The 24204-nt window shown below is 45.7% G+C and overlaps 1 protein-coding gene across 2 annotated transcripts in view; it reads left to right on the top strand.

Moving 5' to 3' along the window:
- The window catches only part of LOC140387499 (WD repeat-containing protein 72-like), a 510520-nt gene extending 486997 nt beyond the window's left edge, over nt 1–23523 (top strand). The window contains exons 20-21 of one of the 2 annotated variants that reach the window (XM_072470672.1): nt 13680–13787; nt 21553–23523. In XM_072470672.1, the coding sequence (XP_072326773.1) occupies nt 13680–13787; nt 21553–21605 (161 nt within the window). In that variant the 3' untranslated portion in view covers nt 21606–23523. The remainder of the gene's footprint in view (nt 1–13679; nt 13788–21552) is intronic. The other variant, XM_072470674.1, reaches the window with a different exon arrangement.
- The last annotated feature ends 681 nt before the right edge of the window (nt 23524–24204 follow it).

The following is a 24204-nucleotide window of genomic DNA, read 5'->3' as shown; positions in this document are numbered from 1 at the left end:
TGGGAGGCTGGCAGTGATCCATCTCATGACTGGCCGCTCGAAGCATTTCATGATAACAATCATCAGGGCCACCGGTCGTTAGTCGTTGAGGCAGGCTACCTTATTCTTCTTGGACCAAGCAACCACTTCCTCCTTTCACAAACATTCAAACCTTCCACCACTGACGGCAGTCATGTGTACCATCTACAAGATGCACTGCAGGAACTCACCAAGGTTCTTTCGGCAGCACATTCCAAACCCGCGACTACTACCATCTAGAAGGACTGGAGCAGCAGATACCTGGGACCCCACCAAGTCACTCACCACCCTGACTTGGAACTGTATCGCCGTTCCTTCATTGTCGCAGGGATAAAATCCTGGAACTCCCTCCCTAACAATACAGTGGGGTGTACTTACACCTGAAGGACTGCAACGGTTCAAGAAGGCAACTCCCCACCGCCTTCTGAAGGGCAACTAGGGATGGGCAATAAATGTTGGCCTAACCAGCGACGCCCACATCCCATAAATTAATTTTTAAAAAATGATTCTAGAAGTGTATTACAGAATTCAATAGCACCTGAACAGCCACATCCTAATTAATGGTTTGCATTGCCAGCGTAAGCTCCCTACAGAGATGAGCGTATTTTACCCAGCCATTTCGCACCACTAGCAGGCGGTAAGAGTGGGAGAGATTTCTGGTCGGCCATGAGGTGGAAAGGAAATCGGGAGCCTCTACCATCACTACCAATAGCTCCAGACTGCAACATGCATGGAAAAGAGTTGCCGTAGCAACTCAGACTTGCTGAGTAAACGATAACACACGCCGGGGATTTTCCCGCCCCGGCGCGGTGGTTCCCACCGTGGTAAATGCAGCAAATCAGCCAAAGGTTTTGGTAGGACTGGAAGATGCCGGTGGTAGTCGGAGCCAAAAGAATCCCACCCACAGTAGCTATCAGCCATTTTGCGATTTTCTATTTCTCAGTGAAAAGATTTTAGACTAAAAAGGAAACATTTGGTTGATCGGAGTAATTATTTGGAACAGTTGTTTAGAATGTCAGGAAATAGTTGAAATGCAACCAGTGATATTATCATTTGAACGGGCAACACGCTGACAGTGAATTCATTTCTCCATTGTTAGAACAGCAGTTAGAATTGTGACAAATTTTAAAGGAAAAAAGGTTGATGTGATTGTTAAAATAGTGAAGGAAGGAATTTGGTACGAGCAAGTTAAACACTCCGGCAATAACTTTGCTGATAACGTCAATATTCTCGACTTGTTTGCAGCAGTAAAATTTGATGATCTTCAGACGGTCATTTCTCTGACATTGGCTAATCTATGAAGTGCAGGTTTTATAATTAAATTTCTGATGCCCCAGGGAAGTGAACTGGTTGCTGTATTACATTTCCGGGAAGCAGAGATCAGAAGCATCCCAACAGGAATTTTATTGCCACTTCCATAAAGAAAAATCACAAAATGCTGGAAATCCTAAATTAAAACTAGGTCTGATAATCCACAACATATTAAAGAGAATCTAAAAGAGAAATTAAAAATTCACCTCCAACATCTTCATCAGAACTTTAAACTTTTTTTTCCCATACATTTAGAGCACCCAATTATTTTTTTCCAATTAAGGGACAATTTAGCATGGCCAATCCGCCTACATTGTACATCTATGGGTTTGGGGTTGAGACTCACGCAGACACAGTGAGAATGCGCAAACTCCACATGGGGCAGTTTAGTGTGGCCAATCCACCTACCTTGTACAGCTTTGGGTCGTGGGGGTGAAACTCACGCAGACCCAGGGAGAACGTGCAAACTCCACACGGACAGTGACCCAGGGCCAGGATCGAACCGGGTCCTTAGTGCCATGAGGCAGCAGTGCTAACCACTGTGCCAGCCCCAGAACTTGAAACTTGGGACCGGATTTTCACGTATTCGGGAAAACTCCATCGACCTTTGGAACCCAGCTGCAGAAGTCTGGCTCTCATTTATGACAATTTATGCTGGGAGATGAAATGAGGTGTGGTGTGACTCACATATGAGCTATACCTGAATCAGCAGGGCTGTCTGATCTTAGCTCTGAGTTCCAACTGACTCCATTTTGGCTGTTACAAGGGCCTTAAACTGCAGTATGGGAATTAATAGAATAAACGTAAATGCGCCTGATTGGTGGTTAAGGTCCGTTGAAATGTCAGGATGGGAAGTTTTTATGAATGCTCAGCTCTTTAAATATTAATAAAAACAAGCTTAAACTATCACAAAGAGTAATAAAACTCTGCTGGACTGTTTTAATTGACAGGCCATCTGGTGTAGGTTAGAAAAAAGTATCTACATCTGGTTGCGCAATTACAATTGAGTTCTTGGTTGGCATTTCCTCATAGATTACTATTATGTTGTTATGAATGTTTGGCTGTGTTTCAAATGTTGGAATAACCTCAGCAGAGTTTCTGAATTCACAGTTTGATTAACAGCTTCAAAAAGCTATTAAAGGATTAGTTGTCTTTGATATGTTTATTTTTATAAGAGATTAGCCACTTGGATGTTAAAAGCTTTCAATGGATTTCATGATTGGCTTTGTTTCACTATCAAGTGAGAGCTGTATTGGGTTGGTGGAAGTTTATTTTTTTCATTTCCGTGTGGCCAAAATTGAAAAGGTGTAGACAGCAGGTGTTTCTATCCATGCTGATGGGATGTTCTCCTTCTGGCAAAATGCTCTCATTGTGCTCTCATGTTCGAGAGGGAGAAATCATTGCATCTTTTGGAGGATGGCTCGGAGAACGTTGATCCAGATGCACAGGATTCTAATGTATCCATCCTCTCAACTGCTTAGTTCTTAGAACACAGTGCATTCTCAATTGTGGTCATTACCCAGTCATCATCATATTATTATTGTTTATGGGAGTGTTCTGTGTGCTAATTGGCTCCCTCATTTACAGCATTACAACATTGACTATATAATTTCAAAAAATACTTCAGCTGCTGTAAAGAATTCTGGTGCGCCCAATGGTGGTGAAAGGCACCAAATAAATGCAAGTTACCGTCTTTGCGACTATAATAGCAGGCTTGGTAAAGAGTATTATTGTAGTCAATGATGAGTCCCGGAAGGGTGAGTCAAAAGTAGTTTATTTCCTAAATATAGCAACAGTCCAAGGCCCAGTTGGGCCCATCCTTCCTGTGCCGGATTTTATCTCGGGGAATTACGAAGCCCGCAGTTGGGCCTCCGCCCCTCAGCAGGGGAGCTCATACTCCATGAGCCATACGGGGAGATAAATCGGGTCACTCCCATGGGTCTCGTGGGGGTTATAACAGGTATCTTCCATTTGCTTGATGCACTGTTTCCCTATGGTAGCCTCAGAAGCTCCTGCCTCTAACAGATAGACTCATCAATTACATGTTAATGTGGGGCCCTAGATATCCTGTATGTTATTTCCTGGTATACAAGTTTGCAGGACACCCATCCCGAACTTCATTGCTGGCCGATGGCGATTGTGCTGTCGAACATCAAACAGATGTTTGGATGGTGAGTTACTTTGTCATTGGCAGGCTGACACCTTTGCACCCCAGGTTCCCCATCCCTTCCACTTCTTCACCCCGTCCCCTTTCATCCTTGCCAAATGTTGTTGATGGGTTTTTGAGTCTTTTCAAAATTTACTTTTCCCTAGAATGTCGGTCCTCCAACTGCCCTTCTCTTGTTTCCAACCTTTTAAAATTAAAAGAATAATACCTCACCGAAAGGGAACATTTGACCCCTTCTCCTGGTGTCAGCTGTTTGAAAGAGCTCTCCAATTAATCTCACTCCCCTGCACTTTCTCAATTGGCCTGTGAACTTTCCCCTTTCAATTATACATCCAATTCCTACTCGAACGTTACAGTTAAATCTGCTTTCATCGGCCTTTCAGTTATTGGGCGCGTTCTACTGGCCACTCTGCGCCCGAAAAGCAACACGCCAAGGCGCAACTTGGGCAGTAAATGACAGGAGACCTCACTTCCGGGATCTATGTGGCTTTCCACACCTCGCGATATCTAACACGGTCTCGCGAGACGTCACGATGTGAAGCCTGCCCATTGTCGGCAGGATCACTTTTGGCAACTATGCATATTGGAGCGAATCAGCTATGCACACTCTAATATGCAGTTCCCTGAGGTAACCAAAGCATTGCAATCTATCCCCTTCGCCTTGGAGACCTTCGGTGAGCGCCGTTCAGCACTGGTCACCACAAACAGGAACCAGATGGAACAGCACTCGTGGGGGTCTCCCAGGAATTGGAGGCCCCCAGCTGCATGTCCTCTGGGCAGGGTGGCAACCTGCCACCCTGGTAGTGACAGCCTTGCACCCTGACAGTGCCATCCTGGCAATGCCACCTGGGAGTCAGCGTGGCACTGCCAAGGTGCCAAGCTGGCATTTTTTGTGTGGCGGTGATTGGGCGGGGGGTGCCCTGAGCGGGTGTGGGGGGGTGAGGGAGAGGGCCCGGGGGCTCTCTTGCAATGAATAGGGTTTGGGGATCGCGATGGGGGCTCAGGAGATCCGGACGCCATTTCTCCCTACACTGAAAAGTTTCAGCGAGCAGAGCTCCTCAGTACAGGAAACGGGAATAATGTTCCCCGCCGAGGCCCCGTTTCTAACCTGAGTCACATTAGTTAGCGTTGTGTTTCCCGGCACTGCGCGCGCCGGAAACCATGGGCGTCATTCTCCGACCCCCGCCGGGTCGGAGAATCGCTGGGGGCTGGCGTGAATCCCGCCCCCGCCGGTTGCCGAAGTCTCCGGCACCGGATATTCGGTGGGGGCGGAATTCGCGCCGCGCCGGTTGGCGGGCACCCCCCCACGATTCTCTGGCCCAGATGGGCCGAAGTCCCGCCGATAAATTGCCTGTCCCGCCGGCGTGGATTAAACCACCTTTTGAACGGCGGGACAAGGCGGCGTGGGCGGGCTCCGGGGTCCTGGGGGGGGCGCGGGGCGATCTGGCCCCGGGGGGTGCCCCCATGGTGGCCTGGCCCACGATCGGGGCCCAACGATTCGCGGGCGGGCCTGTGCCGTGGGGGCACTCTTTCCCTTCCGCCTCCGCCACGGTCTCCACCATGGCGGAGGCGGAAGAGACTCCCTCCACTGCGCATGCGTGGGAAACTGTCAGCGGCCGCTGACGCTCCCACGCATGCGCCGCCCGGGGATGTCATTTCCGCGCCAGCTGGCGGGGCAACAAAGGCCATTTCCGCCAGCTGGCGGGGCGGAAATTCCTCCGGCGCCGGCCTAGCCCCTCAATGTTGGGGCTCGGCCCCCAAAGATGCGGAGCATTCCGCACCTTTGGGGCGGCGCGATGCCTGTCTGATTGGCGCCGATTTGGGCGCCAGGTGGCGGACATCGCGCCGTTTCCGGAGAATTTTGCCCCATGTGGCTAAATGCGCTCACTATGGGACATAGTTCCCATTTGGATAAATCGCGTCCATTGTGGTCCAGATCATCAGAACTCGCCATATTTTTTTAAAGGTTCTCATCTCCTCTCTGACTCTTTTGCTAATTCCTTTAAATCTGTACCTTTTCTAATCAATCCTTCTGTCAGTGGAGACTTATTTCCTACTTATTTCCTGTCTCAAAATCCTTCATACTGTTGAACTATTAAATCCTCCTGCTCTAAGGAGAAAAACCCCAGCTTCCCTGGTCTATCCACGTAACTGAAATCCCTCATCTCTGCTATCACTTCTGTGCTTGGTGTCCAGTGTGGAATCCAAAAATAGACACAATACTGCAGCTGAGGCCTAGCCAGTGTTTTATAAATGGCACTTTGCCACCCTTACCACCAGGGTTTCCCACTCGTTCAAATTGGCAGCTGATGCTGCGCATATTTATGATAATGAACTGGCCTCAAAGTTATGTGCGAGAAGGAGTGGGTTAATGATTTGCTGTGGACCTGAAGGAATACTCTTCATATAAAAAAACAAAATTCAATTCCTTTGGCCTTTTTTGAGCATCTTCCCACAGCTCCTTTAAGGACTTATGCTAGATTGCAAAAATGCTTGGTGCAGGTGGAGCCTTGTCCAGGGTTAACTCTGGCCATTTACGGCAAAGAAAGTCTGTTCCTTCCTCTGTTGCCTCAGAGGCCTACAGTCACTTAAGCAGCCTCGTTTCTGGGAGTCAGGCGGCTTGCCCATTTACAGACCCGACTAAATATATCACATCAGTCGAGCCCTTCGGCCTCAAGGAAGCTTGATTCTTCAAAGAAAGACAAAGTTGGGGAATGTTTTCAGTGTAATATACCTGTTGGTGGAACACTGAAATCTTCTCGTAGACATCTCTTGAATGCGATTACAGATGGGCCGTTCCAAACTAGCATGCAGGTAATAAAGAAAGCGAATGGAATGCTGGCATTTATAGCTAAAGGAATAGGGTACAAAGGTAAGGAAGTCTTGTTGCGATTGTACAAGGCATAGGTGAGACCGCACTTGGAGTATTGTGCACAGTTTTGGTCCCCTTATTTGAGGAAAGATGTAGTAGCATTGGAGGCAGTTCAGAGGAGGTTCACTAGATTGATTCCAGAGATGAGGGTTTTGTCTTAGAAACTGTTGCACTGTTTACTTGCTATAAATATAGCAGTCAATATGGTCGCCTTTCTTAATCCTAATTATGTGTATACTTTCAGAGTCACTAGGTATCTCTCGATACCGCCACAAGGTTCAACCCGAATACCGATCAAAGAGCCAATACACCAGTTAGTTAGTTCAAAGTCAATACTATTTATTTACACACAGTAATATCTACTCATGCACGATAATGCTACAAACTAAACTATCTCTATCACTAACACCTATACTTAACTTCGGGTGCCCACTTAGTCAGAGGAACAATGGCCATTGTTCGGATCTGAGGCTGTTGGGTTCGAAGAGGTAACAGGAGAAGAGCTGAGGTCGTCCATCTGGTAGTGAGCGTTGACCTTGAACTTACTTGTTTCTGGTGATGCTGGTGGATGGGTCTCTCCGCTTGAGAGCCGAATCCAAGAGACTGAATCTCTGGTGGGGGTACCTTCTTATACTTGGAGGGGCTTCGCGCGCTTTTAGGCGGGCCTTAAACTTGGTCCCAATTAATTGGGCAGCTTCTTGATCATTGTCATCGATCTAAACCAATAAAGGGGTGGGTGCCCTGATGGCTGGGCGTGTCCTAGGTGGCCGTTGGCCTTGCTTTGTTTGTGACTTTCGGTTGGGGTACTGGCGCCGGGATGTCTGTAACAGTATCGGCTACCTGAGTATTAGTCCTTTGTTCCTCGGAGATGGGCCATCAATATGTTAATCAACCCAGAGTTTCGATTCCGTCTGCAAGCTGCCTTCCAAATAAACATTCAGGCTCTGTGCCTGCTTGTTGCTTAGTATTGTCCACAATTCCCTATAGTCTCTGTGAGTGTCCATTTTGTGTTCTGAAAGTGGCCATCCCAGATGGCTACAAATCAAAGATTGAGCAGTTTAGGCCGATACTCTCTCGAGTTTAGAAGAATGAGTTGAAAACAAATTGAGGTGTACAAGATGATAAAAGATATGGATAATGTAGACGTGGAGCAGATGGTTCCTCTTGTGGGGCATTCTGGAACGAGAGGTCATAGTGCCAGGACAAGGTGTAGCAAATTTAAAACAGAGATGAGGAGGAACTACTTCTCCCAAAGGGTCGTGAATCTGTGGAATTCGCTAACCCAGAGTGCGGTGGATGCTGGGACAGTGAGTAAATTTAAGGAGGAGTTAAACAGATTTTTAATTAGTAGTGGGTTGTAGGGTTACGGAGAACAGGTGGGATGGGGGAGTTGAGACCATGATGAGATCAGCCATAATCATAATGGACTGTGGAGCAGGTTTGAAAGGCTAAATTAATTGCCTGCTCCTGCTCCTAGCTCTTATGTTCTAAGAAAGAACTATTCTGTCTAATTCCATCTTCCAGCTCATGGTCTGTAGCCCTGTAGGTAACAGCACCACAAGCACAAATCTGGTGTTCTACATTAATAAAGGGATTTCTTGAATAATAAAGGGATCAGAGGTTATGAGGAGAAGGCAGGAGAATGGGGAAGAGGAACATATCAGCCATGATCAAATGGCAGAGCAGACTCGATGGGCCGAATGGCCTAATTCTGCTCCTATATCTTATGGTCTCATAAAGAATTGCTGTTTCAGGTCTTCTGTTTGATTAGGGGTTGGCTTTTTGAAAATCCTCTGTATTGGAATCATGGACTCACCCAGTTATCAATTGGCTGTGACCTACTTAGTGAAATCTATATTGGGAGTACTGCTGTGTGCTCAACCAAGGTTTCTCAGCTTGGCAGCCTCCAGCCTGCTCCCAGAGATAACCCCCTGCTCCCGATACGTCAAACCTCACACCATCAGAGCAGCTCCTAATGCAGGGAATATGGTCGGTCTCCACAGGTTGAAAATTAATTAAGAATTGCCCCAATTAGCAGATTTTCAGACTCTGATTTACTGTTACTTTATTTTGAAATGACTTCTTTAAACTGCCGGAGTGATTCAATTAGTTGTTTATCTGCATTTTAATATACTCAGGGATGGTAGATCCCATTTAAAATTGACTCCGAAGAGATCGAGCACACTGTTTTCCTTGTGTAGATTCATTTTAATTCACCGTGGTGTTGTTTGTCACCATTAATGTCAACTTTGTGAAACAAACTCTGTTTCTGCGCCAGTGTAATGGTAACTGATCATTTAAAAGTGAAGTTTTTAATTTTTGGTTGCAAATCTGTGTCTGCCCATATGACAGAATAGAGAGAGACTGCATGTACCGATTGAGAGCGATCTAGTGATATGCAGCAAATTGCCGCAGTCACTGAATATTACAACAGATAAATAGAATATTACATATTCTTTTTGTTCCGTCGAATCAAAATTCAGATTCTCTTCAGTGGTCTTTCCACCTTGATCACCTTTATTCAATAAGTGTTTTTTTATGTTTCCAATAAAAGGCCCATTACTCCTTCGCATTGTGTCCTTTGCATTGTGTCTTTCTAATTTTTGCTGTACATGGAGATGGTTCTTTACTAACTGGTGTTTGATAATTATGTTTGCTCTGCAGTTATCAATGTTCTGTACTTTTATTAATGGGTCCACAGCCCTCAGATAGAAATCAGTTTTCTGCGTTTACCCAAGAGGCCCAATGCTCTGACTACTTGTGGGCGGTGGTGGGGAACAGGTTCCCTAACAGTGAGTCGGAGACTTTTCAATATCCAATGCCACGGGCAAGGTTTTGCACGGCAGGCACAATCATGAAACAAGCCACAAGCCATCAGAATTTAGGAAAATGAGAAAGGTGATAACACATTGTTGATCCGCAATGTACACTGTTGTCATGGAGAAAGTATTTTTACCAACTGTATATCCCGTCTAAAATGAATAAACTTTATCGGTTTTCCACACACAGACGACAAGTATATTGTCAACAAAATGGCTACATTGGTGTGGTCTTTATTATGGTTCAGAAAGTGGTACTGTTAACATCCATAATTCTAAGGAAACTTTCTTCCATTCTCTAATCGTTGAGAGTTTTAAATGCAAGTACGAAGAACCTGCTAATAATTTCACTACAAGTGACAAATAAGAGGGGTGGGATTTTATATGGGCCCCTACCAATGTATTTGAAGGCGGAGGGGTTCGTAAAATGCAGTGCATGGCTTTCTCCCCAACTTAACACCTGCCCCCTCCCCGTCTCCCATTTTATAGGGAAAGCATCAGGCAGCTGGCTAACTTGGTAACTATTGAGGCCCTAACGTGGCCAATTATTGGCCACATATGTGCCTCATCCTGCCCCACTACTGTTTTACAGATGGCAGGGTGAGATCCACCCTATGTGGGATGCCCAACAGCTTTTGCAAGGCGAGCTACTGTCGGGCAAGAGTCGGGGTGTGGACCTCCTTTGGTGGACGCCTCTGTCCATCAGAGGCACTTCCTCAAATTCATACCCGCCCTTTAACCCCCCACTTGCTGCTGAAGCCTGCCCCCCCCCCACCTTCCACCCCCTCACTGACACCCCTGACCTCTCTAAAGTTTGGCCTCCATGAACTCCTCTTCTTTAGAGACCGCCTGTGGTCCCAGTAGTGGCCATTGCTTGGACCTGGCACTGCCAACTCAGCGGTTGGTTGGCAGTTCTCTAAGGCGGGATGGCCTCTACAAATGGGGTCGGAAGTCTCGCCTTGAGCCAATTAACATGGCACCCAGCGTTAAATGGCTGCAGGCAACACATTCTCTGGACAACAGACCTCTTAGCCGGATCAAGGGGAGTACAGACGGAGATCTTTCCCATTGACATAATATTCAAACTCCACTAAATTAATTTAATTCAGTCTGTCTCTATGGAAGGTGATGAGAAGGCGAGCATTTTAGATCCTCTTTGCATTACACTTTGTATCAAAATAGAATGTTTGTGCATCGAAATATTTTACCAGCATTACAAGCTTTGAGATATATCTGGGTATACCTAGTTTAAAGGCGGCAGTATTTCACATTACCCAAGGTAAACATTAGAAGCCATTCACTATTGATGCTGCGAGTTCTATATTTCAGCATATAGCTGCATGCCACAATTTCCCTTACTTCCGAAATATATGTCTCAGCTGCACAGTAGATACTTTCTCTTTGATTGGCATCCCTGTGATAATAGGATGTATGGAGCTGTTGCCCTTCATTGCATTTGTTATAGTTTGTGTATTTATGTTTTGACCCAATTTATTAATCCTGTGCTGTTGATAAAAATGTTGAATTTCGCTGGCAATGTTTTCCTTTAATCTCCGTGATTATGACAGTAATTTATTGGTGCTGCATTTTTTCTTCTGCCTTTTAAAAATATATTCAACGCAGTGATTTACTGCACTCAAGGTAGTTTCTTCTAGGGGATGGAACACTTTCATGTTGAGCACCCATTGCCAGCCTGGTATCACACGCAGCGGAAACGCACAGTAGTCACAGAGTAATGTTCCCCGACTCACTTCGATGGTGGTCGAACTGATCTTTCTAGTTTTTTCTTCCCCGATGTCGAGCATCGCCTGTTACAAAGTGTGCGTTGGTTAAGAAACATAAAGCAGTTGTCAGTTGAGACCATGGTTGGGATTTTATGGGTCTCAGAGCATGGCTGGGAGGCGGGCAGGTGACTGGAAAATTGGATGGGAGGGTTGGGGGGGGAGGGGACGGTGACGTGCCCGACAACTTCCTGCTGCCACTGGTTTGTACCCAAGGCGGGGAAGGTGGTGAACGACCCTCCTGCCCACGAGCCAATTGAGGCACACAAGTGGACAATTAAGGTCCACTGAAGGTCCTCTTCCCACCAGCGCTGGTACTTTGCCAGCAGCAGGCGGACCTTCTGCCATGTGGGGAGACCACTAGGTGTACTCCAGTGGCCGCCTTGCAGGCTCTAGGGGTTGACGGGAACAGGCATCCTGCAGCTCACAAAGGGCTCTTCCAACAGCAAGGGCCACACCCACGGAAACGCACCCTGTGTCCTCACCAACCGCCGTACCCCGCCTGCACCCCTCTCACCAGAGAAGGCATGATAAGCCCCGATGGCCCTAATCCCACCTACCAGGGCTCCTGTGGAGACACCCATTATGCTGCTCCAGGCTGCTTGCAGTCCTGGCAGCGGCCATCGCTCCGGATGGTACTACTGGGACTGAAGAGCTGCCGGCCCTCCAATTGAGCAGGAGCTCTCGGTGATGTGATCTCGTCCCGGGGGCACCTGTGTCAAACAGTTAATTGCCTGCTGCATGTAGAATCCTGTTGGGTCTCCTAGATCGAGCCGTGATGGGATTGCCCCTGACCTTTCAGCCAGTGGACAGGACCACCACCACCTTGTAAAACCCTAGCCCATGAATTTGTATTTTGTCATTCGAACTGTTAATAGGAGTTACAAATGGCAACACCAGAGTGCGCAGACTACTTAAGATGTTTTTTCTTAAATAACATTTGTTTCTCAAACCCTGTACTGAAATATTCCACAAAACACATATGGTTCATCTTGGAGCTGACAGGGAGAAGCACCTCATGACACATGATTGCTCACAGTTTTATTCTTCCCCATTCCCTTTAGAAAAAAGAACTGAATGATAGAATTGTTCTGGTTTCCGTACATAGCGACATCTCAATTGTATTCAAAAAGAATGTATTTATCAGGGCACCACACAAAGTGATCAAAATTTCTTCCCCCTTGTAGCATGTGGACAATTATTTACACCCATGCCCCATGTGGTCTGCAAAAAAAAATATTCCAATAGTTTATGTTTGTTGATGAAAAATAAATGCCGTCCTTTTTGCGAAGATAAGGATCTGGCCAAAGCTTTGCTTCTGTTTCCTATCACAGCGCTTGATCACATCAGTTCATAATCAGAATACAATTTTCAATCAGTTTTGGGTTGAATTTTGATTGGAATTCATCCGATCTTACACCGGCATCAAATTTCCGCCGTGTATGTGATGTAATGTGGCCATTATGAGTGCCTGCGAAATTAATAACCCAAGGCACAGTCACAATATAGCCCTGTGTTGACACGGCAATAAGTGAAAGGTAAATAAACTCCAGCAACAATGACAGTGGGCAGAATTTTATGGCTTCCCTGGCCGCAGGATTTTCCGTTCCTGCCGAAGTTAATGGTGTTTTGAACGGCTCGCCGCATTTTATGTCCCAATATTTTATGTACCGTTCCTAAATTATCACAAATCTTATAGGTAGGGATTCTCCTCCCTCCCGCCGCCCCACACCCCCACCCCCACCCCGGGGCGCTGTGTTTTCCAGCGGTGTGGGCCGCTTGTCATTGGCCGCCGGCAGGATCCACCGGTCCCCCTGAGGTCTGTGGTCTTTTGCATGGCTCACCCACCCCACCGCCGGAGAACCTACCGTACCGCTGGGGAGCCCGTTATGGCGGGCGAGCTCCATCCCATGTCCACCCATAGGGCAGGCGGAGGCGGCCTGCCGGCGGGATCTACCGGCCCTACCAATGGGTCCAACGGGAATTCCCATTGACTGAACCCCTCGTTGGCGGGAAACCCACGCACTGGCGTGGAACCGGATTGTCTCGCCAGCATGAACAGCCGGTTAATCCCGCCCTTAATCTCTGAAAGAAAGAGACAGTTGCAATAGTAGTCTGTGGCATGGTGCGGCACGGTGGCACAGTGGTTATCACTGCTGCCTCACAGCGCCAGGGACCCGGGTCAATTCCGGCCTCAGGTGACTGTCTGCGCTGAGTTTGTACTTTCTCCTCGTATCTGCGTGGGTTTCCTCCAGGTGCTCCGGTTTCCTCCCACAGTCCAAAGATGTGCAGATTGGGTGAATTGGCCACGACAAATTGCCCCTTCGTGTTCAAAAAAAGGTTAGGTGGGGTTGCTGGGTTACAGGGATAGATAGGGACCTAGATAGGGTACTCTTTCCTAGTGTTGATGCAGACTCGATAGGCCGAATGGCCTCCTTCTGCACTGTAGAGATTCTAGTATCCATACACAGGCACATATTTCCTAATTCAATCCCGACCTGCTGCATTTCCACTATGGACAAGCCACCGCCCATTAATATTTGCTTTGATTTTGATTGAAATCATTTTAGAAGAGCATATCCCTGGACCCTACTTCAATCCACCTTCCTCAGAGTTAAGCTCGTTCATCGGTAAAGATGTTGAATTTTTTTGGGGGAGGGGTGGGTGGTGGGGAGTGGTTTCAGTGTTTTATCTTTTCCATTGCTTAACAGCTTCAGACAATGTGGCCATGCACAGCAGCAGCAACCCTGACCTGGCAAGGCACCAAGAATCTGAGGATGTGCCCGACAGATGTGCCTTTGAGGAGTCTGAAAGTCCAGGTGAAAGCCGTTCAAAGATGAATGTGAAGAGTAGGGTGACAAATATGACATGAGGTTACACGGCTGCAGAAGCAGAGAGCTCCTTGACATTCTTATATCTCTGAGATTTCAGCAAATACAGCATTCGCTTCATAATTCAAATGCATATGTGTAAACTCTCCCGGCATTTAAAAGGGTGACCTGTAATGTTTTTTTTCCTGCAGTTCTCCAATTTCCACTCATCTATTCTGCATTCCGTTTGGGATTTCCAGGTGGCAAATTCCTGGTTTTCTCAAGTTTCTAAATACTCTATATGTGCCGATTCATGCATTATACATAGACAACATATGTGCGTGTCTGTATGTAATATATCTAATATATACCTTTGATTCATCCTCTCTAAAGCCTGTCAACTTAGGTAAGAGGTTTCCAAAAATCTGCAGCCACCTCTGACAGGGGGCAGCTGCACAGAGTCCCCTGATCTATCCCACAGGGGAGCGTCTGAGATTTAATTTTCAGTGAAAGGGTGTAGTTTGAAATCTATGTCAGGTCCCCGAGGTCACCTCCGAACCCAGCTTGGACCGCTGGCAGCCAGATTATCTTTCAGCACGCTCCACTCATCCTGCATTCTCTCGGAGCTTGCCGGTCTCAGTTTTGGCCGCTGACTTTCAGCGCATTGCCCTGTTCCTTTATCGAAAACTGCCAATGGCGCTGTGACTTTGAACAAAAGAGGCAGAGAGAGGAGAATGTGTAGATTTTTTATTTTAAAAAAAAATGTAAAGTACCCAATCATTTTTTTTTCCAATTAAGGGGCAATTTAGTGTGACCAATTTACCTACTCTGCGCATCTTTTTGGGTTGTAGGGGCGAGACCCACGCAGACACGGGGAGAATGTGCAAACTCCACACGGTCAGTGACACAGGGCCGGAATCGAACCCGGGTTCCATAATCCTTCATTTTATACACTGCTGGTGTAACATCGCAGTGATTTCAAAGGAGCAAAGTGGAAGCTCTGTTTAATGTCATGTGTTTGGACCCATCACATTCTGAACTGCCAAAAGAGCAAAAAGAAAATTAATGTTTTTTTTGTGTGAGTAGCCATTCCTACATCTAAATATGTCTTGCCTTGTAACCCTCTTGAGATTTCACTGCTGGTCTCATTGGCTTCCACAGAGAATATGTGGCTTTGTTGCCATGGATACATCGTATTTCTCCAAGAATTGCTGGTATTGATCCGTCGACAGGCGTGAAGGACCAGGCATGTGTGAAGCATGAAGGGGGTGGGGCTGCAGTGCAGATGACCAGAGGGTTACTGGTTGGATATTAGCTAACAACAAACGCTGGCGCAGAAAGAAAGAGACCCTTTTTTTATTATTTGCGTCCTGGACTCCCGTGCTTGCCGCATTGTGCTTTCTCCACAACAAACTAAAAGAAACTTGTTAGTCGCTTGTCATGTCAGATCTTCAGCATTTCGCCTGACACAGCTTGCAGTCTCGGGTATGAGCCCCCGTTCAATGAATTATTTATCACAGGGCCTCAGCTTGCAATTCTGTTCCGAAAAATTAAGCTAACTCGGGAGAAAACGGCAATTGAACCAAAAGTGATTGAAGCTGCCTCTTTCTGTTTAAACTTTAGTTGAGGAAAACAGCACAGTTCTTCAAATCCGCATTTAGTCCCATTGCGTTCCTTGAGGTGCTGGGATAGTTTTTGAGCACATTTTCAGCTGGGACATGCCGGGGCTCTGGTCTCAGCACACTCTCCCATGTATTTTGCTTAACTTGCGGAAGCCCTGTGGGCTTTTCCAAAAACCGTGGCTTTCCAAGAATGTTGCAGACCTTTTATAAACTCGTGCGCTGTTGCACCAGATCGATCCGAGGGAATATATAAATTGGAAGTCCCGCATTTGGCAAATTCCAAGCCAAGCATATTTTTATTTTCTGCGTGCCAAGATCTTTCACGGAAATGATGCATTGTGACAGTATCGAGACAAATAATGCAGATAAATGAAATAAAATAGAAGTCAATGGCATTCCATCAATAATGTTCAGAAATATTACCGGATAGATGGTGGGAAGAGTGAATTCTTTGGAGTTTTAGCAAGTAGCAAAAAAGGCCTTGTAGGTCCATATTTTTCTGAACATTACCAAAATTGTAGTTTTCAGCAGGTTTTGCAGAAAAATCAAGCCAGCACATTCAACTACGCCAAACACACACACAGCTTAAAGCCAATAGTTTTCCTGAATAGTTATCATAGTGTTTTATGAAAATAAGCCACACCACTTCACCGCTTTGGTACAACTGGGATTATGAGAGGTAAGATATAAATGCAAGTCTTCCTTCACATGAGACTTTGTAATGGTCACTTGGAGCATTTTATAAATAGCTCAAGCTGCAGATGTTGACATAAAAAAACAGTTCCAAATAGTTTTTCCTTCAACTACAGCTTGTAGGTGGACTATAGGAGGGTGGACTTACTGGGGCTATGTAGCATTTTCTCAATTATATTCTTACGTTGAGAAAATTCATCTGGGGAAATCCACACCGAAAGCAGACCAAGGCAGGCCAGCAGCACGGTTCAATTCCTGTACCAGCCTCCCCGAACAGGCGCCGGAATGTGGCGACTAGTGGCTTTTCACAGTAACTTCATTTGAAGCCTACTTGTGACAATAAGCGATTTTCAATAACATTCCATATGGCACTCCTTTTCAAGATGTTTCTTTTTTGTGACCAACCATGTAGCACCTTCTCAAGAGCTATCCTTTTGTTGCAATCTGCTCAGATGCTATTGGGTAGGGACAATTGGATCTTGGGAATATGAGCACCCTAGATAAGGAGGCGGGGCAATCGTTAACCTTTTCTGTTGTATAAATCGATCCGGCCAGTTAGGTACTGGCTAGCGAGAAGAACAGTAGCGAAATACTGGTGCTGTGTAAATATTAGTGCAAATAAGTTAAGTTTGTCTGACCCACAAACTCGTGTTGAACTCTTAATGGCCCTCTCAAAACCTCTATAGAGTATCTTTTTGGTATACACGTGTGAAATTCAACATCGTTTTATGGGCCTAAAAAGGGTACAAGTTGGTGCATTATTTATGAACCAAAGTCGGCATGGATCGTTGAAAATCACCCTTGAGTCAAGCACAGCTACCAAGAACAGAGGTTACTCTCTCAAACTCTTAAATAGATAACGGTCCAAAAGCTTGTTTTAGATCACCTTGTAGAATCCAATAGAAAAAATCAATTTGGACCAGTCTTATTTCCCAGTTTCTACTGGTTTTCCATTTTAAGGTATACAAGAGCAATTCGGATCAGCATAGTTTTTCCATTTTTATTGTCTTCTCCTTCTGAGTAAGTGGGACAGCATGAGGCTGATACTGAACGGCCGTTCGTGATTCTGAAGCAGATAGTGTGGTCTCAGCAGTGTCCATGAACTAACAACAATTTTTGTTTGTCAGCTTTTAATTTTCAAAATCTTCCAGCAGGACCGGAAGGAGCTTAGAACCAGTTGTCCACTGCAAACCTCTCTCCTGGGCCTTAACCCTGGTGCCACTGCAGACAAGGCAAGCAGCTTGACACCCGGGCTCCCCAACTGCGCGGGCTGTTGCTGGTTTTCCCTTGCACGTAAACCACGCATGAGGCACTGGGCCCAGTTTTGGGCCAGCCTATCAGCTGCCGTTCACAGGCCCCCAAAACAGGGATCAGAGGATTTTCCGCCCTCAGGTTTTCAAAAACCTCTTCATGTTCAATTCCTTCCACCAGGAACCTTTCATCAGGAAAGGCGGTGGTGATTGTTATGTCTGTCATGACGAGCTTTTCAAACAGTTGCTTGGCCATCCCTGGAATTTGTCATTCAACGACATATAGAATTAATGTTCATCAGGACAAGAATACCAATGGCAGCTGAAATCCCAGTGCTGCTATGACTGCCGGTGATAGATTCTTCTGTTGTCATGGCGCCCTTCTTATGGGCTTTGTCTGCCCCTGGGGGTGACTTTACAATTGGAAAATCGCACCTGCACTGCCTGCGATTTTCAGACCACCTTCTCTGTTGGGATTCCAGAATCGTAAATTATTCCTTCTATCTTGGCCTGCTGGTGGAGATAGAAAACCAGCAGTTACGAGGAAGAAGTTACAGTTTAATTAAACATGCTACACTGAAGTATGTGGAAGAGGTTTAGCATTAACAACATTTAATTCACTAAAGAGTGAATTTGACAACCTTGCATTCCCAGCGGGACCCAAGTGGAGCCCGGGCCGGAGGCAGAGCTGCAACGTTAAAGCATTGATTCTCCCAGTCGTACTGCCGCTGGACAAGGATTTGATTGGGATCACCGGAGAAACCCTCCAAGATTGAAAACCATGTGACGTCACTTTATATTCCAAATAATAAATTACAGGTGACCGGTGTGATTTCTTTTTAAAAACATATAATCTGGGAGTGGAGTGCTTTTCTTTTGATAAATTATGTAGCCCCGACACACACACACAATGAATGAATTTGGTGATTTTGAGTTTATATTTTTCTCGTGCAATGTTCTCCACTTTACACTCATTCCTGCTTTTTCCACTTAAATTAGTGAATAAAGGAAAACGAAGGCCTTATAGATTTAATGTGAGCTTTCTAAATCAGAGAAGCCTTGAATGAATTAAAATCACCTCCTGTTCTTACGTTGGGACGGAACTTTGGTGATCGGGTGCAAGGCACAAATCTGCTGGAAAAGCAGGTTTGGCAGAATGCATGGAAGGCCGGCAGGAGTGCAGCAGTCAGGGGGAGAGGGACATTACTGGTGGAATTTAATGGCCCTCTTGGGAGCGGGTTGGAAGTTACATAAGTGCTGGTTTCTGTAAAATGGTGAGGGATGGTGGGGTAGGAATGTCTGTCACCTGACCAGTGCCATGGAATTTTATTAGTGGTGGGGAAGGTGGCGATTGGCCTTCCCGCCCAGAAACCAATTTGAGGTCCGTAAGAGGCACTTAACGGCCTCTTTAATTGTTGGCCCTGCTGCAATTCCCCGCTGCCCTCACCAATATGCCACCACACCACCTGCCTGATTGGCCCCGAAAATTCTGACCGCTTACCTTCTTCCATGGGCAGTCTCCATGCTGCTTCTGTTCTGTGGGTGCAGTCCCTAAAATAGCCACAGTGAGTGATGGCGCTGCTGGTAATGAAGAGCTGCCAACCCTCTGATTGACCATCAATTCTTAGATGAGGGTGGGATTTCATCCCTTAAAGGGACAGGAGCCACGACAGCAGCTCATGAGCTGCAAGACGGGCAGAAAATCCTGCTGGGGCTCCCTTGACCAGTCACGGTGGAGTTGTTGCCATAGGTTTTCCAGCCTACCATTTGGGCCACCACTGTCCTGTCACAATGGGCTGGATTCTCTGATCCTGCAGCTGTGTCCGCACGATCGGTCTGATCTTATGAACGGAATGTCGGCGCCGCCCCCGCACTGATTCTCCGTCCAATGGGGGGCTAGCAGCCGTGCAGCATAAAACACGCGACTTTATCTGCGAATACGGCCAGAGAATGGTCAGGGACCGGGCCGTGCAAGCTCATGGCAGTGGCCTGTGGTGGCCACACCATGCAACATGGCGCCGGCCGAAAGCTGCCCCCCTGTAGCCAGCCTCGTCAACCCCAGACCACCCCCCACCAGTGCCCCCAACCCCCCCTGCCTGCAGAACGGCTCCCCCTGACTGACAGCGCTGGACTCAGTCAGCAGCCTTCCACCCAAAGTTCCAGAAAGGCATGAGCACACGTGTCCCAGGTCATCGGGGACTCAGCCCATCGGGGGAGGAGCATCAGGGGAGGGCCTCAGGTGACGTCCTGAGGCTGTCCATATGCCATGTGTGTTTGAGGGTGCGGAGCATCGCAAAAACAACACTGCCCCCCAATTCCGGCGTAAACGGGTATTCTCCAGCCGATCACCAAACGCGATTTCGGCGTCGGCGATCGGAGAATCCCGCTCATGGTGCGTACCCAAAACAAAGATAAAAACAGCTGACGGCTATCTAGATTATCATAGAATTTACAGTGCAGAAGGAGGCCATTCGGCCCATCGAGTCTGCACTGGCTCTTGGAAAGAGCACCCTATCCAAGGTCAACACCTCCACCCTATCCCCATAACCCAGTAACCCCACCCAACACTAAGGGCAATTTTGGACACTAAGGGCAATTTATCATGGCCAATCCACCTAACCTGCACATCTTTGGACTGTGGGAGGAAACCGGAGCACCCGGAGGAAACCCACACACACACGGGGAGGATGTGCAGACTCCGCACAGACAGTGACCCAAGCAGGAATCGAACCTGGGACCCTGGTGCTGTGAAGCAATTGTGCTATCCACAATGCTACCGTGCAGCCCTATATGCTAACCACTTTCTTAAAGTGATATCTAATGAGCTTAATAACTTGTCAGGGTCCTTCCTGATGAATGCATTTTTCATTCTTAGGATCAAGACATTAAGAACTTTACATTATTACTTCTCTTGATTTGAGCCAAGCTGATGGAGCTTTTCTGCTCATAATCACGGACTAAAGTTCGTGCAAGTTCACCAGATCAGTGTAAAAATTAATTGTCCAACAGCAGCAACTTGTATTTATGTACCCTTCTGAACAAAGGACGACATCCCAAAGTATTTCACAGGAACATCATCAAATAAAATTTAACACTAAGCTACACAATGAGATTCCTGGGCAGTTGAGGATGAAAGATGTCATTTTTAAGAAGTGCCTCAAAGGGGGAAAGCGAGGTTTAGGGTGCGAATACTAGAGCTTAGGACTTTGGCGACCGAAAACACAGCAGCCAATGGTGGAGTGATTAAAATTGGGAATGCTTAAGAGGCCGGCACTGGACAAATGCAGAGATCTCCAAGGATTGTGAGGCTGAAAGGGTTAGAGAAATAGCTCAGGTCTTCCTAATTTGAACATAGTCTCCTATTGTGTGACACAGCACGATGGAATCAATCAGTTTATGTGTGGAGCGAGTCCATGCCAACAACTGTCGGTGATTTGCCACAAATTGAGAGTCTGACTCTGAAAGAATCAAGCGGCAAATGGAAAATTCATATTGCAACAAAAAGCATTTTGTTGGTCAGAGTAGACAAGCATTTACTCTACATCTGATTGTTCTGCTCCTGGTTGTGTCTGATGCAGATATGCTTCCCCAAAATGTATTTCATTCACTCCCATCGCCGTCTCTCATTTTAATCAGCATAAACATTTGCATGAAGAAATTAAAATAATTTTTTTAAGAATTTTGAAGTGCACATTTTCAAATTGATTTGGGAGCTGAGGTTAAGGATTGTTAAGTATAAATGTGGTGGCGATGTCACTGGTAATCTGGAGAAGACACGGGTTAACATCCTGCACGGCAGCCGGTGGAATTGCAATCTGGAATATAAAGCTCGTCTCAGCAATGGTGACCATGACAATTATTGTCGATTGCTGTGAAAACCCATCTGGTTCACTCATGCCCTTTTAGGGAAGGAAATCTGCCATCCTGACCCAGTCTGGCCTACATGAGACTCCAGACTCACAGCAAGGTGGCTGTCTCTGAACTGCCCCCTGCAAAGGCCTAGCAAGACACTCAGTGCAAGGATAATAGGGATGGGCAATAAATGCAGGCCTTGCCAACGACGACCACGCCCCAGGAAAGAATAAAGGGAAAAGCTAATCTTTGTATGTGCAGATCTGACATTAAAATAAAGGAGAATACAAAACTGATTTTATGTTGGCAGACACATCAATGTGCATGAGTTTAATCATTATTATGTGATTTATGCAGACCGACTGAGAGAGTGGCCTATGTCCAGGATCTGTTTTTGCAAAGTCTGCTGAATTAACTGGCCGAATTCCACGGTGTGCCGTGATTGGTAGACGTTTGTGCTCCGTATCGTCGAACATAATCAACAATAAAACTGAGGAAATTCTCCGGCAGTTTCGGCTGTTAATAGTCTTCATGCGGTGCAATAATGGACAAGGATTTTGAGGTGGAAAAGGAAAATCATACCCAACAGTAACACAACAAAGGTGAAAAGAATTGAAAGGATTTTCAAGGCAATTCTTGGATTTATGGCTTGGCTTATATTCAGTAGTTGAGCTTATAGTAGGTGGTTAACCTGGCATGCTATTTATTGATGGTAAACATTATACTGTTGTGGACCTATGAAGCCTAATTAGAGACATCCAAAATATTATTGATTTGTAATCTTCTATTTTATGAAACTAAGGTAAAGTCAAAAGACACAGATAATTTGAACTTCCAAATGTAAGAAGAAAGATTTGCATTTATATAGCGTCCTTCATGACCTCAGGATAACTCAAAGTATTTTATCATCAATTAAGCATTTTTTGAAGTGTAGTCATTGGTGCAATGTAAGAAATGCGGGAGCCAATTTGCACACAGCCAGATCAATAAAACGGTAATATGATCATTAAGAGATAATATGTTTTGAATTGTGCAGAATGAGGGATCAATACTGGCTGAGGCACCTGGGATATCTCTCTTTCTTTGACATATGTCCACCTGAGAGGGCAGATGGGATCTCAGTTTAACATCGCATCTGAAAAACAGCATCTCTGACAGTGCAGTGCTCCCTCAGTACTGGAAGGGAGTGTCAGCACCAATTCCTGTGCTAAAGATGTGAACCTTCTGACTTTTAACATGGGGAAAATTGACTCAAGTATAGAAGAGAGAAAATGAATAGACAAGTCAGGTTTAACAGATTGCATGGGGAGAGCAAGGGGGGTGGATAATGTTGGCAAATCCAAGCGGAAGCCTCAATAAATATTTAGCATAGAATGTAGTATGGTGGAGTATTGCTCCTTTTTCAATTTTGGGCTGGTGAGCTGTATTGCAGTTGTCTCTCATAGAAACTAGGAGTAGGCCATTCAGCCCTTCGAACCTGCTCCGCCATTCAATATGATCATGACTGATCCTCTTTCGCAATGGTATATTCCCACTTCCTCCTCACACCCCTTGATTCCATTAAAATCTACAAACAATCTTTCTCTTTCTTGAATATATTCAGTGACATGACCTCCACAGTCTTCTGAGGGAGATAACTCCACAGGTTCACCATCCTTTGAGTGGCGAAATCTTTCCTCATCTCAGTCCTAGATGGTCTAGCCCGTATCCTGAGATTGTGTACCCTGGTTCTAGATTCCTCCTTGCATCTAATCCGTCCAGCCCTTCTAGAATTTTACACATTTCAATCAGATCTCGAGTGAATACAGGCCCAGTTGAACAAATCTCTCCTCAAAGGACAGTCCCGCCAACCCCGGGATGCTAAACATTGCTACATTTTAACCATAACATAAATTATGCAGCTTAGTAGTAATTTGAACTGGAGTAAGTGATTTGTTCTTTTGGTACTGTGGTGTCAAGTAATTATGACAAAACAATTAGTTAGTGGCTCCCAAACAAGAGACAGAGAATATTGACATATTTTTCATTGAAAGTAAACCAAATGAACAGCAACATGCAGGCTGATATCAACAGAGGCACAGTGGGAGGCATTGCTTTTTTCAAATTCTGTTGCTTTTTTTACGAGAGTGTTTAAATTTTTCATCACAAAATATTGCAATATTAATAACTCTGGGTAACTTCAGTGCTAAAAGAAAAGAAATTACATGTATTTGCTGCTCTTCTTTCTGCTGAAGATGGATTTGTATCTTAGCACATGTTGGATCATGAAATCTTGGACAAATTTAATGCTGGTCTCTTCCTATTGTATTAAACTAAATGATACACATGCTTACTTTTTAAAATGAAACGTTTTGTTTCCGCTCTCTGGGAATGTCATCGCTCTCCTGTCAGACGTTTGACACACAAACACTTTAATCACAAAACATGCACAGATTTTATTTGCAAACATGTCTGTGCCTCTCAATTCAGACATCTTGATCGAGATGAAGGAAAACACATTGGAAACGAAGATGGCGATGAAAAGTCATCAATAATGAACGTTTTGTAGATCTTTTACATTTACGGATTGCACAGCGAGATTGGGATATTACAAAATGTGACTCAGTAAGCATGACATATTGAGGTGAAGGACATGTTGGAAATTATCACTGCGGTACCACTGGAAAATAGAATGGACACAAGTTATAAGCCAAATAATAATCGGGTGGGATTTTACAGCCCATCCCACTGGCGGGACCTTCTGACCCTGCACCAATTTTAAAATCCAGTCCTACAATTGTGAAATCTTTTGTACGCTGCTGCAAGTTTATATATTTCCCAATTTTAGTTTTGGGTGTTTTTGAAGCTTTTCTGTTCCTTCCAGTGTCGATTTCTGTCTGCTATCCTCAGAAAAAGAAGGTATTTGCTCCGTGGCCATGGGGAAAACCATGCTTAGTGACGTCTTGAATGGTCTGTTCTAAATTTGCCCAAGTAAATGCAGTGAAAGTCATATCACTATCTGCCAGTCAA

The sequence above is a fragment of the Scyliorhinus torazame genome, chromosome 12, assembly GCF_047496885.1.
Source record: "Scyliorhinus torazame isolate Kashiwa2021f chromosome 12, sScyTor2.1, whole genome shotgun sequence".
Classification (NCBI taxonomy): Eukaryota; Metazoa; Chordata; class Chondrichthyes; order Carcharhiniformes; family Scyliorhinidae; genus Scyliorhinus; species Scyliorhinus torazame.
The sequence above is the reverse complement of the archived record's forward strand: the minus strand, read 5'-3'. Positions and strand labels throughout refer to the sequence as shown.